Source organism: Myotis nattereri (assembly GCF_964212035.1).
Source record: "Myotis nattereri genome assembly, chromosome: 11".
NCBI lineage: Eukaryota > Metazoa > Chordata > Mammalia > Chiroptera > Vespertilionidae > Myotis > Myotis nattereri.
The window spans coordinates 80124250-80140504 of record NC_138086.1 but is presented as its reverse complement, the minus strand read 5'-3'; the positions used below and the strand labels follow the sequence as shown (position 1 = coordinate 80140504).

General features: G+C 51.4%; 1 protein-coding gene across 1 annotated transcript in view; it reads left to right on the top strand.

Moving 5' to 3' along the window:
- Nucleotides 1-16255, top strand: part of IMMP2L (inner mitochondrial membrane peptidase subunit 2) — a 486662-nt gene that overhangs the window by 31270 nt on the left and 439137 nt on the right. Inside the window, exon 3 of the mRNA XM_081102273.1 lies at nt 6177-6313. Within this exon, the coding sequence (XP_080958399.1) occupies nt 6179-6313 (135 nt within the window). The 5' untranslated portion in view covers nt 6177-6178. The remainder of the gene's footprint in view (nt 1-6176; nt 6314-16255) is intronic.

The following is a 16255-nucleotide window of genomic DNA, read 5'->3' as shown; positions in this document are numbered from 1 at the left end:
AGCCTTCCAGAACTTCCCACCGTGTTTGGATAGGCTTCGTTTTTGCCGGGCTGCTAATCAGGGCCTTGGTGTGCTTCCGTGCCCGGGGAGCCTGTGTTTCTAAGTTTACATGTATCATCCTGTTAATAGGAACATCCCGCTGGCCTTGTTTGCGGTCATGTTGCGTTTCCCAGGCCCACCTCTCTGTGGCCTTGTCTTCCCAGCTTTGCTCTTAGGGTCTGGGGGCCTTGCTTATTTTGAGAAACGCTCCTATTTCTTTTGCCAACCCCAATCAAGGGAAAGCCATGTTTTGGCTGTTGCTTTCTTGACTTAAATTTGAGTCGGTGTCTTACACTGACTCACCTGCAGGCATTTGTAGTCTGGGAAAGGAAGCAGCACATTTGAGGCATGAAGAGTAGGGGTCAGCATAGGGTTTTCACGAGACCCTGCAATCACCTTCTTTAAAAATTGCTATAGGTCCAGAGATATGGATGCATGGAACAGACTGATAGGTCTCAGAGGGAGGGGGCTGGGGGAGTGGGAAGAGATTAATCAAAGAACTTATATGCATACTAGAGGCCCAGTGCACAAAGTTCATGCACTGGGGGGTGGGGTGGTCCCTCAGCACTCTCGCAATCCGGGAGCCCTTGGGGGATGTCCGCCTGACAGCTGAGGCCTGCTCCCCAGCCATGAGCCTGGTTTCTGGCTGAACAACACTCCCCCTGTGGGAGTGCACTGACCACCAGAGGGCATCTCCTGCATTAAGTATCTGCCCCCTGGTGGTCAGTGCACATCAAAGCAACCGGTTGTTCTGCCATTCAGTCGATTTGCATATTAGCCTTTTATTACGTAGGATATGCATAACCCATGGACACAGACAATAGTGTGGTGAAGGCCTGGGTTAGGGTGGGGGCTGGGTGTGGGGGGACATCTGTAATACTATCTACAATAAAAATAAATTTAAAAACTTTGCCTATTCAGGTTGAGGAGCTAGGCTACAGCTATAATATTCAGAATTCCTGAAATGATCTGTGGTAAAATCTAGTTAAGTAAAAGTTATGTAATTCAAGGATAACATTGTTACCTTCAGCCTTATATAATACTGTAACTTGCTTACATCCATCTCTGTTTTTGGGTCAAAATACTTAATTATCTTTCCATTGGAAATAACTGGCAACGAAGAAAAGTTTCATTAGCTGTTACAGTGTCAGACGAGGAACAAGACTGTGTTAATCTTGCAACGCACTGTTTGCTGGCGCTATTTTTGCACAGTGAAGCTATCGCCTTGCAGGAAAACGAGAAAGTTTAATAATGAAACATTCAACTTCTTCATGAAAATACAATGCCTGTTCCACTGACTGTGGAGGCCTAAGGAGACCCTTGTACAAACAGGAGGAATAGGGTTGCTGTGAAAAATAATTAAGAAACAGGTATGAAGCATGTTAGACAGTTGGCCAGATGGGAGGTAGGTGAGGGGCGGGGTTGATTCCTGGGATGCTGGATGAGGAGCTTGGGGAGCGGACCATGTGGCCTTTCCAGGGATGTTTTCCCAGCATTCCCGTGGCTGCCTGGCGCCCACTTTCCTCTGGTGTATTTTGTCCTCTTTCTGTGTTAGGTCCTCAATGTTACCATCTTTTTTTTTCCCCTGTGTCACTCCTATTTCTTAGCTTTGACTTTTGAATGGTTTTGAGATTTTTCTTTTGAGGAGGATGCTTTTTCACAGCTTCTTTTAATTTTTTTTTTTTAAAAAGCCAATGTCACACACAGCCTAAATGCTAAATAATACCGTATTTTTATTTTCATGTTATTTTTTTTTTTAGCTATTCAGTAAGTATTCTGATACTGGAAATATGATCTCTTGCCAATTGAGAATATGATTGCTTCAGGAAGAAATAGGTTTATGGTGAAATGATCCAAAGTCCCCTAATTGCTGTGTTTCGGTTGTAGATAAGTACCTGGTGGTTTCATTTACACATATTTAAGTTGCTGCGTTGTTGGCGTCGGGTCCACAGTCCCTTTAAATTGCACTTAATGATGGCACTTACGCTTTTGTGTTAAGTTGGAAATAATGTGGAACCCAGATTCCGTGGTTATTACAGCAGAAAGCCCACGTCCTCTGCTGCCTGCTGGGGATTGCTTAACAGGGTTTCCTCACTCTACAGAAAGCTGTTCTCTGTCCGCTTAATTTTTATGATAAACCAGTTTTGAGGAATCTACGGATGGCATGTGAAGGCTGAGGTTTGAGATGGGCCTTCGCTGTGAGTGCAGGAACAGGGTGTCTGCTTGGCGATAAGGGGAGGCGGCCTTTCTGGGATGGGTGGCCTGCGCCCGCGCTTGGAAGGCCCGTATAGTACTGTGGCTTTTGTTCAATATGCTCCATGGATACAGTGGCGTCATGAGGGGCTCCATGTCGCTAAGGAAGGGAACGAGGCAAGTGGGAGACTAGTTTCAGATGAGCTCCTTCGCCATCAAACCCGAGCAGGTGGCGGGAGGAGGGGCGTTTGCAGGGCAGGCCTCACGTGGCAGAGAGAGGCCGGCATCGCCAGGAAGCTTGCTGCCAGGGGCCCGCCGAGTGGAACTAGGGTTTCCGCCACCTGAAAGCTCATTTAGAAACAGCCTCCGTTTCAGGAGTGCAGCCACGACCAGGTGTGCCTCCAACTTAAGCGCAGTTTTCTCAGGCGCGATGCTGACAACCGAACGTGGTATGAGAAGAAGGAGGGCGCTGATGAAAACGATCCCCTCTCCCCAGGATGGCTTCAGTGCCCGGGGTAACTGATGAGAGGACTTTTTCTCGGAGGAGGCGGTGTCTGGTGCTTTTTAGCGTGGTCGCTTCAAACATTCACGGCGTGAAGAAAGGACCAGACCATCCCAGTAATTATTGGGCAACGTGTATGGAAAAGGACACGCGTGCGGGCGCAGAACGGGACGCCACAGGACTCTGACCCTCTCGTGTGTATGACGTGACGGGGACGTGTACCGTTCAGGCCTTCGTTCTGTGCGGTTTCTCAGTAGTCGGGGACGGGTAGACGCTTAGAAGTGTGTTATTGTCACGAGGGACAGGTGCCCTTCGCCAGGCAGCCGGGCAGGACTGCGCGGGCATGCTGAGCCTCTAAGTGGCGGCCACCTGCTTGCACGGCCGCTTTTGTTTTTGCCCTTGGATGGGGCAGAACCTCACACCTCAGACCAGCCCCCACGCCCCACCCCCCACGTTCTAGGAGAAAGTCTCAGCAGGAAGCCACTCGTTCGGACTTGGGTGTGGGAGCCGGGGGTGCCCTGGGCCGCAGTGGGGTCGTGGGAACTCTGCGTGAAGGGGCAGCAGCCTTTGTCCCTCTCGTGTTTAACATGCTCCTGTGCGCAGTTCCAGCTTCTTTGTTTCCCTTTTAAACTAGTTGTTTCATAAAAGCAAAGTCTTGCCCGGCCGGTGTGGCTCAGTGGTTAAACGTGGACCTATGAACCGGGAGGTCAGGGTTTGATTCCCGGTCAGGGCACATGCCCGGGTTGTGGCCTCGATCCCCAGTGTGGGGCATGTAGAAGGCAGCCAATCAACAATTCTCTCTCATCACTGATGTTCCTATCTCATTCTGCCTCTCCCTTTCACTCTGAAATTAATAAAAATATATTAAAAAAAAATAAAAGCAAAGTCTTTTCTCTTTTTGAAACTTAACATCTCAAACCTAAAAGGCGACTTTGTATCTATTCGGAGCGGGAGCGCTTTTCTCTGTGTTAGTGTCTGCAGGCGCCAAGGAGAAATGATAGGAAATGGATAGAAATGCAGGATGCCGGGCTCAGGGAGGACCTTCGGAATGGAAACCAGCACCTTTCTGTTTATGGATGAGGTTACAGATGAGGAACCTGAGGCCCAGAGTGAGCCGGTCAGACAGGCAGCTGGATCTGGGCCACCTCGGTCCCCGACCGGCACCGCTGGGCTCTGTCCTGGGGTCACCGGGGCCGCAGGGAGAGGCCGTGTGGAGCGGACTGCACATGGGGCAGAAGGGGAGGCTCAGAATTCTGTTATGTAACTTCTTTTAATTTTTAAAAAATTCATACCGCCGTCGTGCATGCTGCCTCCTAGCAGGGACGCCGTGGCATTCTCCACAGAAACGCATCCCCAGTGTTGATCTGCTGGTGTCCCCAGCTATGAACACAGGCCGTGCATGCAGGGCCCCGGGAGCCGCAGGGAGAACACGTCTGGTCTTTTACTCGGTCACGCGCTGCTTTTGTTCTAAGAACCACAGGTGGACAGAAGCCTGTTTTCCAATTTGCATCTGTCCTGCCCTCCCTCCCCCCCTTTTTTTTTTGAGTCTAACTCCTCCAGTGTCTAAGCCTATGTGTCCCGACCGGTGAACACATTTGGGTTCACTGCTTCAGGAGCCCAGGCTCGCGTGGTCAGAGCCGGCTCGCTGATGACCTGAAACAGGGACGCCCTCAGGCTCCCTGAGACGGGAGCTGTCAGCGCTGTTCTCCTGCGTGAAGGAAAGCGCTTACTGTGGGCGAGCAGAAAGTCAGGGTGTCTAAGTTCAGATCTCAGGAAGCGGTCAGAAGCAGGCCGTGTCTGTCCTGGCCTGCGATGGCCACTTAACACCGTCGGTGAAATAGACTGATTGAGGCATGAGTGGGGAAATCCTTCCCTGGGGGCTTGGTTCTGTCGAGAGCCGGGGGAGAGAGTGCGCTGAGGAGGTGGGCTCGTTGCTGGGACGGAAGAGGCAGGCCTCACCCCAAAGCATCTGTATACCAGCGGGACTTTCTAGGGTGACTTCTCCTTCCTCTTTAAATGTCAGAAACCAGCCCTAACCGGTTTGGCTCAGTGGATAGAGCTTCGGCCTGCAGACTGGGGGGTCCCAGGTTCAATTTCGGTCAAGGGCATGTACCTTGGTTGCGGGCGCATCCCCAGTAGGGGGTGTGCAGGAGGCAGCTGATCGATGTTTCTCATCAGTATTTCTAACTCTCTATCCCTCTCCCTTCCTCTCTGTAAAATATTAATAATATATATATATTTTTTAAAAATGTCAGAAACCAACAGAAGTTCAAAGAAGAAAGGAGTCACCCTCTGCCTCTGGAATTCCCAGCATCCGGAATTCACCGCTCTTAGCCGGTTGATAAGCCTGCTTTTTCCCAGGCTCTCTCTAAACTTGAATAACTATACAAGTGACATCAGGTGTTTGTTGAAGGATTAAAACAGTAATACAAGTGATACTGTTTTACCTACTTTTATATGTACATATACATTTATATAGAAAATATACAGTGGTGTTTAGGAAGAGTTTTTAAATGATGGAGAGTGGTTGTCTCTCATTTAATACTGCGGGGCAGTTACAGGGCCTCCACAGCACTGGGTACTCGGGACCCCTTTATATTGTGGCTCTGCCATATGTATTTTTTAAAAATATATTTTTATTGATTTCAGACAGGAAGGGAGAGAGAGAGAGAGAGAGAGAGAGAGAGAGAGAGAGAGAGAGAACCATCAATGATGAGAGAGAATCATTGATTGGCTGCCTCCTGCACACCCCACACTGGGGATCCAGCCTGCAACACCGGACATGTGCCCTGACTGGGAATCGAACTGTGACCTCCTGGTTCAAGGTTGATACTCAACCACTGAGCCATGCCGGCCAGGCTGCCACCTTTAACTTGAGAAGGCCACTCCTGCTCCTATCACCACCTTGGTATCACAGGCATCATGAAATGAGCAACAGGAAAGGGAGGGCACACTCCTTGTAAGGGTTCCATGTGGGAGTATGTCACTTCTGCTCATACGCCATTCATCAAACCTGGTCACACGGTCACACATAGCTGCAAGGGAGGCTGGGCAGCCACTGAAGTGTCTCATTGAAACCTCTATTATGTGGAAGAGAACAGGTGAGGGTACGAGGAGCACCTCATCGGAACCCTCAGCCACAGGACAGGGTTTGCTTTTTTCCCCTGTACCTGTTGCTTTGTGAGGAAACATTTTCCCCGGAAGTTATCAAGTGGACTTGAGCTACTGAAAAGAGTTACCCAGAGTGAACGCGTTTCCCTCTGGGATTTTAAGTCACGTTTATTCCAGTGGTTACAGGGTCCTGTGTGAAATATATTGAGATGAGGTGGCTTCTCCTTAAACTCTTATTTTTTCTGGTGCTGCTTTCTGCGTCTTTCTTTTTCACCGTTTTCGATATTTGTTTGATACTTAGTTTCATACTTGTTTTTCTCTGTGTTGGCAGGTATGGCGCCGGCTCAGGGCTGGGCGAGACGGTACTTCAAGGCCTTCTGTAAAGGCTTCTTCGTGGCGGTGCCGGTGGCCGTGACCTTCCTCGACCGGGTGGCCTGCGTGGCGCGAGTGGAGGGAGCATCCATGCAGGTGACAGTGAATGCGTCTCCATTCTCACAGCACCCGCGTCACTCTCTCTCAAGCACTGGCGACGCGGTTTCTCTGTGTCACTTCTGTGCTGGGACCTGAAAGGCTATAGAAAGACCTTGAGGTTTAACTTTCCTGACTTTTCTTAATAAGGTTTTTCCAATGTAACTCACAACCAGAGGAGAGGCGAAGAGAAATAATTACCGGATTGTTATCTGTATCTGTCTACCTCTCTATATATCTTTTTAGGAATTGTAAATGGAGGTTCTAAATAAGTTGTTTTTTTTTTTTTATTTTTTTATCCTCCCCCCTGGATAGTATATTGATTTGAGACGAGAGAGAGAGAGAGAGAGAGAGAGAGAGAGAGAGAGACATAGGTCGGCTCCTAGGTGTGTGCCATGACTGGGAATCAAACCCACAACCTTTTGGTGCACGGGAGGAGGATGCTCCATCCAACTGAGCCACCCGGCCAGGGCGTAAATGGAGGTTCTAAAGAAATGTTACTGGGTTGCAGGCTCCATCCCCAGTGGGGGGCGTGTAGGAGGCAGCTGATCAATGATTCTCATTATTGATGTTTCTAGCTCTCTGTCCCTTCCCCTCTGAAATCAATTTAAAAGAAAAAAAGAATGACTAGTAGTTGGGGGAGAGGCTCAGGTAAAAGCCAGACCCCAGCGGGTGCAGGGCCCTCCCAGGCCTCCGGGCTCCTCAGGCTCCGGGCTGTGCTGAGGGGGAGCCCTGCGAAGAGACGCTGCCCAGCCCGCCCGGGGCAGCCTGCGGGGCTCAGGCAGGTGCTGCCCCACTTCTCCGGGAGGCTCACCTCCTGCCCGGAAGTGGTTCTTCCGGAAGTCAGGCCACCGAGGGTCTGTGTGGGGGCTCAGGCAGGTGCTGCCCCACTTCTCCGGGAGGCTCACCTCCTGCCCGGAAGTGGTTCTTCCGGAAGTCAGGCCACCGAGGGTCTGTGCGGAGCTCAGGCAGGTGCCACCCATCTTCTCCAGGAGGCTCACCTCCTGCCCCGGAAGTGGTTCTTCCGGAAGTCAGGGCGCGGAGGGCCTGTGTGGGGGCTCAGGCAGGTGTCACCCATCTTCTTCGGGAGGCTCACCTCCTGCCCCGGAAGTGGTTCTTCCGGAAGTCAGGAGGCTGAGGGTCTGTGTGGAGCTCAGGCAGGTCAGCGCGGAGGGTCTGTGCGGGGAGGACCAGGGCAGCAGCCAGAAGGGCGTGGGTCTGGTTCCGCTCCGAGGCCAGGGCCTCCATGGCGGCCTGAGCGTCAGCCCACGCTCCCGGGGGCTCCTGTCCGGGGAGCAGGCGCCACGGCTGGGTTTGCAGCTTTAAGAAGCTCGGGGCCTGCGCGCCTCCCCCAACTCGCGGTGGAAACAAGCCCAGAGGGAGGTGGGTGCCGGCCTCCATCTGGTGGGGTCACGGTGCCTCCTTCGGGCCCGTGGGTGATGGGCGACAGGAGTTAAGGTGGAAACAGTGGGTGGCGGCTGGTGTGGGAGGTGGTGCTGGAGGCGGAGACGCTGGAGGGGTCGGAGGCGGAAGAAGGGCGTCCCTGGGTCTGCTCCGTCCAAACACGTTGAAGCTGGAGACGGACCCGGGGCGCCGTACGCACGAGGCCCCACTGACCCCCTTTGCTGCAGTTGTCCAAGCGGCCTGACCGGGTGCGGTCCTGGTGACCTGGTCACTTACCCGTCAGTTACCGCTTAGCTCCTCTCGGCCCCTCCTGGTGCCCTGTCCAGCCGCAGTTCCTGGAGGCGGGCGGCGGGGTAGGTTCGGGAGAAGAGAGTTAGAGGCCAGGCAGGATCCTCCAGCCCAGGCTCCTTTGGCCCCGAGGATAGAGCGTCGGCCTGCGGGCCAAGGGGACCCGGGTTCGATTCCGGTCAGGGGCATGTGCCTGGGTTGCAGGCTCCTTACTGGCCCGAGCCCTGGTCGGGGCTCATGCAGGAGGCAAACCGATCGATGTGTTTCTCGCACAGCCATGTTACTCTCTGTCTTTCCCTCTCTCTTCCACTCTCCCTGACAGGTGAGGATTAAAAAAAAAAAGTGCCTCCAGTTCCCCCCGCCAGTCCCCCCCTTCCCCTGCCCCACCTTCCCTCTGAGGTTCCGCCCTCTGTTCCATGTTTCTCTGTCTTTGTATTTATTGGTTCATCAGTTTATTTTGTTCATTGGATTCCACATATGAGTGAGATCATGTGACACCTGTCTTTCTCTGGCTGTCTTACTTCACTGAGCATGGTGCTCTCCAGTCCCCTCCGTGCTGCCTCAGAGGGTGAGAGACCCTTCTTTTTCACAGCTGCATAGCATTCCCTGGTGTGAATGAACCACAGCTTTTTTTTATCCACTTCCTCTATGGATGGGCACTTGGGCTGTTTCCAGATCTTATCTGTTGTAAACTGTGCTGCTATGAACACAGGGGTGCATATGTTCTTTCTGATGGGTGTTTCTGGTTTCTTGGGGTATATTCCTAGAAGTGGGATCACTGGGCCAAATGGGAGTTCCATATTTAATTTTTTGAGGAAACTCCATACCGTTTTCCACAGTGGCTGCACCAGTCTGCGTTCCCATCAGCAGTACACGAGGGTTCCCTTTTCTACATCCTCGCCAGCATTTGTCATTTGTTGATTTGTTGATGGTAGCCATTCTGACAGGTGTGAGGTGATGACTCATTGTCATTTTAATTTGCATCTCTCAGATGATTAGTGACTTTGAGCATTTTCTCATATGTCTCTTGGCCTCTGTATGTCCTCTTTGGAGAAGTGTCTATTTAGGTCCTTTGCCCATTTTTAAATTGGATTGTTTATCTTCCTTTTGTTAAGTTGTATGAGTTCCTTATACATTTTGGAGATTAACCCTTTATCCGATGTATCGTTGCCAAATATGTTCTCCTTTACAGTGGGCTCTCTTAAAAAAATAGTAAAAATAAAAAAGAAAGTAAAAATATTGGCCCAGCCGAAATGGCTCAGTGGTTGAGCATCGACTTATGAACCAGGAGGTCACAGTTGGATTCCCGGTCAGGTCACATGCCTGGATTGCAGGCTCAATCCCCAGTGTGGGGCGTGCAGGAGGCAGCCAATCAGTGATTCTCTCTCATCATTGATGTTTCTATCTCTCCTTCTCCCTTCCTCGCTCTGAAATCAATAAAAATATATTCAAAAAGAAAGAAAGTAAGAACAGTACACTGCAGGGGACACGGAGGAGGGGTTTCCGGTGCACGGCTCTCTTCCTCCCTGCTGCTTGCTGCATTTAGCATGGAGTGGGGATCACATGCCTGCCTCTCGGCTTTGAATCCCTGGTAGTCTCGCCCTAGGCCCCGTCCTTAGGGAAGGCTAGGCTTTCTTGGTGGGACTTTTGAGTTCGAATCTTCCTATGAAATGAAAACTGCCTTGTCCCCCAGCACGCAGGTCCGTTTTGGGTTCCTGGGGTCTCTTTGGATCCATCCCTTTGGTAACCGACAGTCACGTTAATAGTGATTTTCTCCGGTTTCCATCGTGGTGCCTGGCCACACCACCATCGCTAGCTCTCCTGGGGTGGACTTTCCCAGAACACGTGGCCTGCTGGCCTTGGATCCGATATTCCAGAGGGTCCCAGGGCCATCGGAGTGCCCCAGTCTTCACGTGTTTAGCCCCAGTTTACCCACTGAACACCCGTTGTCGTGGCTGCCGTGAAGAGGACAATTCCTAAATTCACTAAACAGTGTTAGGACTGGATCGCCTTAGGAAGAAAGTGTTACGTAGAGTCGTCCTTGAATGTCAACCTGATTTCTTCGCGTATTCCTGGACCTCACTCCCAAGAATTCAGAATTGTTACCTTGCTGTTTGTTTGATAGCTTATGTAGAGTTTTCTTGGCTGTGGTTACAGACGAGCGGCTTGAATTGCCTTAGACAGACGGGGATTTATCGGGAGGTTTATTCTGTACCAGGAGGACGGCGGGAGGGTGGCCGCCATCTGGGGAGGTGGAGCCAGGGCCCGAGTGCTGCCCGCGGCCTGGTCCTCTCTGCTCCACCGGCTGCTCTGTCTGCATCTTGGCTGCGCCCCTCAGACCGGCCTCCTTCCCCACGCAGGCGCAGGGCTGCTGGCAGCTGCCAGGCCTCCAGGTGCCCAGTGCCACCACCGCCCGGGGGAGGGCTCTGCTCGTGTCTGCACTTCACTTTGAGAATCTTGGGGAGGGCCTGGGATCATTCAGCTCAGGTCCTCCGCCCTGACCCGTGCGAAGACAGGTCAGCTCTGGCCAGCAGGCGAGGGCGCCGTGAGGGGCCTGGCATGGGCAGGTGTGTGCTCCTCACCCAGGCTGGGCTAAGTGAGAGGTCGGCAGCATCTGTTTGAACCACATTGTTTCACGGGTTTCCAGGGTGACCCAGGGGTGACCTTTCTCAGAGGAAGGGTTGGGTGCCATTTTCAGAATAAAAGAGGATAGGCTATGCGGGGAAGAAAGGGAAAAATGTGTATTTACCATGGTCGTGACTATACTTCAGGGATTTTAGACGGCTTCTAAGGATACTAGATAATTTATTTACATTTCAGGGGATATCACTGAGCCTTATTTAAAACTAGGAGGAGAAATTGCCCGGGTGAGGTGTGATTAATGATGAATGCAGCATGGTGGGAGAACAGGAGGAGAGATTGCAGGGGTGAAGTGTGGCTAATGATGAATGCAGCATGGTGGGGGAACAGGAGGAGAGATTGCAGGGGTGAAGTGTGATTAATGATGAATGCAGCATGGTGGGAGAACAGGAGGAGAGATTACAGGGGTGAAGTGTGGCTAATGATGAATGCAGCATGGTGGGGGAACAGGAGGAGAGATTGCAGGGGTGAAGTGTGGCTAATGATGAATGCAGCATGGTGGGGGAACAGGAGGAGAGATTGCAGGGGTGAAGTGTGGCGAATGATGAATGCAGCATGGTGGGGGAACAGGAGGAGAGATTGCAGGGGTGAGTTGTGGTTAATGATGGATGCAGCATGGTGGGGAACAGGAGGAGAGATTGCAGGGGTGAGTTGTGGTTAATGATGGATGCAGCCTGGTGGGGGAACAGGAGGAGAGATTGCAGGGGTGAGTTGTGGTTAATGATGGATGCAGCCTGGTGGGGGAACTAGGAGGAGAGATTGCAGGGGTGAGATGTGGCTAATGATGAATGCAGCATGGTGGGGGAACAGGAGGAGAGATTGCAGGGGTGAGGTGTGGCTAATGATGGATGCAGCATGGTGGGGGGACTAAGAGGAGAGATTGCAGGGGTGAGGTGTGGCTAATGATGGATGCAGCATGGTGGGGGGACTAGGAGGAGAGATTGCAGGGGTGAGGTGTGGCTAATGATGGATGCAGCCTGGTGGGGGAACTAGGAAGAGAAATTGCAGGGGTGAGGTGTGGCTAATGATGGATGCAGCATGGTGGAACTAGGAGGAGAGATTGCAGGGGTGAGGTGTGGCTAATGATGAATTGAGCATGGTGGGGGAACAGGAGGAGAGATTGCAGGGGTGAGGTGTGGCTAATGATGGATGCAGCATGGTGGGGGGAACAGGAGGAGAGATTGCAGGGGTGAGGTGTGGCTAATGATGGATGCAGCTTGGGGACATCTTTTCTGCTGTGCAGCTTTGATGAGCGGAACATGCTGTAGACTCCGGGGTTCCACAGAATGTTGGAAAGAAGTCCCGTCCTCACATTATCTAATGATGTGCGTACTAGACGAGCTGGCAGGGCGTGGAGGTCTCTGAAAGCCCCGCACCCGCAGGGCACGTGTCCGCCCCTGTGGTGGTGGAGGCCTGCCATTCCCGCAGTGTGTGGGGCTGGTGGGTCTGCTCTGCGGGCAGGAGCACGCTGCCTGCCCGGGGCATCTTCTCTCTGCGGGTTGAAAGTATGAAAGGAGGGCAGGAAGCAGGAAGCAAGGAAAAGGATGCTGCAGAGACAGATGGAGAGGAAAGGAAGGAAGGGAGATGAGTTGGGTGATGGAGGAGACACTGGGGGGGGGGGGGCAGGAGAGTGGCCCAGAGCCCGGTGAGGAGGGGACAGGACAGGGAGGGCTCCGGTGGAGGGTCCCCGCTGCGGGCTGCGGGGGTGACAGGTCTGTGTGGAGTCCTCGAGGTCCCTCAGGCAGGCACGCTCGCCTCCCGCCTCACTGCCCACGGTCCGTTCTGTAGCTCAGGCTTCCAGGATCGATTTACAGCTCATGAGGGTCTGCTAGACCGATCGCGTGGGGCCGTGGCAGCTCGATGAAGGGAAGTCAGACCTGAAAACAAAGTCTTTGAGGCTGCAATTCAATGGGAGATAGGAGTTTGTAAAACATTTGCTTTTTAAAACACAGCAGTGTGGGCAGGCCTCTGGGTGGAGCCCTGGGCCATGCTCTGCCCCAGGTGGCGGCAGGAATTGCTGGTGAATGACCATCCCCACGGCCCTTCCCCTCAGGGCACCTGATGCCTCCTACTGGCTGTGAAAGGCCACTGTGCAAGGGCCGTCTTTCTTACAGTAGAGCAGTGGTTCTCAACCTTCCTAATGCCGCCACCCTTTAAAACAGTTCCTCATGTGGTGGTGACCCCCAACCATAACATTATTTTCGTTGCTACTTCATAACTGTAATGTTGCTACTGTTATGAATCGTAATGTAAATATCTGATATGCAGGATGGATTTTCATTGTTACAAATTGAACATAATTAAAGCATAGAGATTAATCACAAAAACAATATGTGATTATGTATGTGTTTTCCGATGGTCTTAGGCGACCCCTGTGAAAGGGTCGTTCGACCCCCAAAGGGGTCGCGACCCACAGGTTGAGAACCGCTGCAGTAGAAGCAGCGCCACATCACTCAGCCTTAGTGTCACTCAGGAAATGGAGCCGGATAGCACACACGGTGGCAACTCCAGCGAGAAGGGGAGCCGGTGGGATGCAGTTATTTGCCTGGGCAGCTCTCGGCCACAGAGGCTGTCGGAGTGAGCGGCGGCTGGGAAGGGCTTTTGGACTCGCCCCGGCCTTGGGACTTGATTTGAGTGGGTGCCCACAGCAGGGTCCCATCACCATCTCACACTTCACAGTCAGGGAAAGAACCGGCAGGAAGCACATCGCCCTGTTTTTGCTGCGTTGCTACATCGTTCTGTCGTGTACCACCTTCCCCTTTCATTGTGCACAGCCAGAGGGGACTCTGCTGGGAAACACCGCTGCCTCTCGCCCCGACTGCAGAGAAGGAGGCGTGCAGAGTGTGAGGAAATAGAGAACGGGAGGGGGACAGGGTTTCGTCAGCACCCGGGTCTTTATTCACCACCAACACGCGTTCCTCGGTTCCCCACCGCCTTGCCTCTCCGCAACCTGCAGGTGATCCCAGAGAAACCCGTTTGCAATAACCCTCCCAGGCTCCCACCTGGCTCTCATTCTCTCATTTCCTGCTGAGTTTAAAATGAAATGTGCTGTCAGGGAAGCAAACAAAGAGACTCGCGCTCTCGTTCTCTGTCACGTTTATTTATTGTATTCTATTAAAAAATTGAATCCTCCCGTGGGCTTAATATTCAGCGGTTATTATGGACCATAACTGTCATTTTCAATTCTGAGGCGCTCGATGCAAATAGGCTCTCTAGAAAAGAGACGTATTGTGTTTTACGCGCCAGAACTGCACGCGGAATCGGGGAGGGCTCTGCTACCTGCCGGGCTTGGACTTCCAAGGTGCCAGGAGCACAGGTGGGCACGCACCGCCTTGTCTCAGAAGCTGGGCTCTGTGCCCCGTCGCCTCCGGGGGCTGGGCTGACTTTGCAGGCAGCTGCGAGGCAATGCTGACGCGTTGATCGGCTTCCCCAGGTGCTCTCCTCTCAAATTACCTTTGGCTCAAAAGTCTCACCTGAGGTGTTTGCCCATTAGGATGTTGCCTGTTTTATGTCATTCTGCAGCCTGTCGTTAATAGAGGATTCAGATAGATCCTTTTGTGTGAAAGCCCAGTCCCATGTGGCTCAGGGTTCAGGATCTGGAGAAGGGCGCACGCAAATGAAAGAGACGAGACAAGAAATAATAATTTGGAAATATTGGGGGCCAGGCGGGCAAGCCCAGTGCAAGAGAAAAGACTGGTGCCCAGGCCTTGCCAAACTTTTATTCAATTTTGGATACGCATATAACTCTTAGGCAGGTAATTGCGGTAACAGACAGATTATCTTAAAGGTCAGAAAATATTAGAAAGATTTACTCTGAAATTATTTGGTCAGGAAATAGCTTGAGCCCCCATTGTCTGGACTAGACAATTGGTGCATAGCTCTGGCCCTTGCCAGGGCTTGAGGTTCACCAGCGTTCCGGGATCCTTGTTTACACTTCTCTGCTAGTGAAGACAGTGGGTGGCTTCCCACACTTTTGTATTTAGAGCAACTGGCATATGTGATGCCGAGACTATGGGTGAGTGATCACTGCAACGTCCCTGTGACTGCAGCTGCCCAGTGACCTCAGACTGGAGTTGCTGACTAACCAACCGCCTAGCGAAGCACAGCCTGCAGTGCAGAATCAAGAGCAATACATGGCTTTTGTGTTGGGTGTGGAGTTAGTGTTGCTTGAGTTTGTTTTGTAACAGTGGGTAGGTAATAGGAGGATATGCGGTGTTGTCTCTTTCATTGCCACAGTGCTTTCCCTACACAGTTGAGCCCTTTAATTCTGAGAGCTTCGGTTCATGTCCTTCAGGGTCCCACGGGCACCATTTCTATTGATACATATTGGTACTGCTACAACGGGGCTGTTTTTTTCTTCCACGTGATGCAGCATCAAAGTCAATAATGAGGAGACATTGCACGAGTGGTGTTAAGCGATGGCAGTGTTGGGGAATGTGGCCTCGTTGAGTTGTGCACATCTGGAGAAGTCATCTGGACGCGTCCTAAAAGCCTTTTTATTTGATGAACCACTTCCTTTCTGTTGCTACACATCTCACCATGGACTTTTAAAAAAATATATTTTTTTATTGATTCCAGAGAGGAATGGAGAAGGAGAGAGAAATAGAAACATCCATGATGAGAGAGAATCATGGATCGGCTGCCTCCTGCACGCCCCCTACTGGGGATGGAGCCCACAATCCGGGCCTGTGCCCTGACTGGAATCTAACCTTGACCTCCTTGTTCGTAGGCCACGTGGGCCAGGCTCACCATGAACTTTTCTCCCAGTCAGGAGGACACATCAGAGAGAAGGGGGTGGTGGGCGGGGGGGCTTTCCTCTGGGTGCTGGAGAAGGACTCCCCGTGGACAGAAAGCCCTGTTCGGTTTGATGAGGAAGTTAAGGCTTTGACAGTGTGTACATGCATCCATGCAGCTTGTACTGCAAACAGCAATCTGTCTTGTTCTTATGTAGAAATGTTTGTTTATATAACGTTTACATGTCATGAATTATACAGGATCTGTTTCTGGTCATGATTAATGTGAACTATTAACTTGAGCAGCTATTTCACTATCTGTGTTATTAGCAAGAAAGCACCACACACGTGTTTAATGCCAGTGCTCTACAGCCGTTGCACTGAGCCAGGAAGTCTGTAGGTTTTAGCCTTCCAGTCGAGCGATCTCAATTAAAGGGCTGCTTAGCCATGAAAGACCTTGCCCAGGAAGAAAGCAGACTTGGAATACATTTGTCATAACACGATCTAAAAGTGAGATGCTTTTCCCCTTTAAAAAACAACAACAAGTGCTTTGTTTTTACTCTAAAGCATTGTGTATTGATTGGAAAATCTAGAAAAATACACAAAATAAAAATAACCTTGATCACCTTCCAGAATTAGTTATTTTAAAGATATTATAATATAGTTCTAATTAAAAGTATTGAATAATCCTTGTGTTCCAGATATCGGAGAACAATATTCACTGTAGATATAATAACTTACTGTCCCACAGCCCTGTGGTGAGGGTGCTGTTACTGAGCCATGTCTCAGAGGAAGCAGCAGAGCCGAAGCATTAATTTGTTGAAGACTCTGCAGGTTTAAGCCAAGGTTTTCGACGTCAAAGTTTGCATTTTGAAAC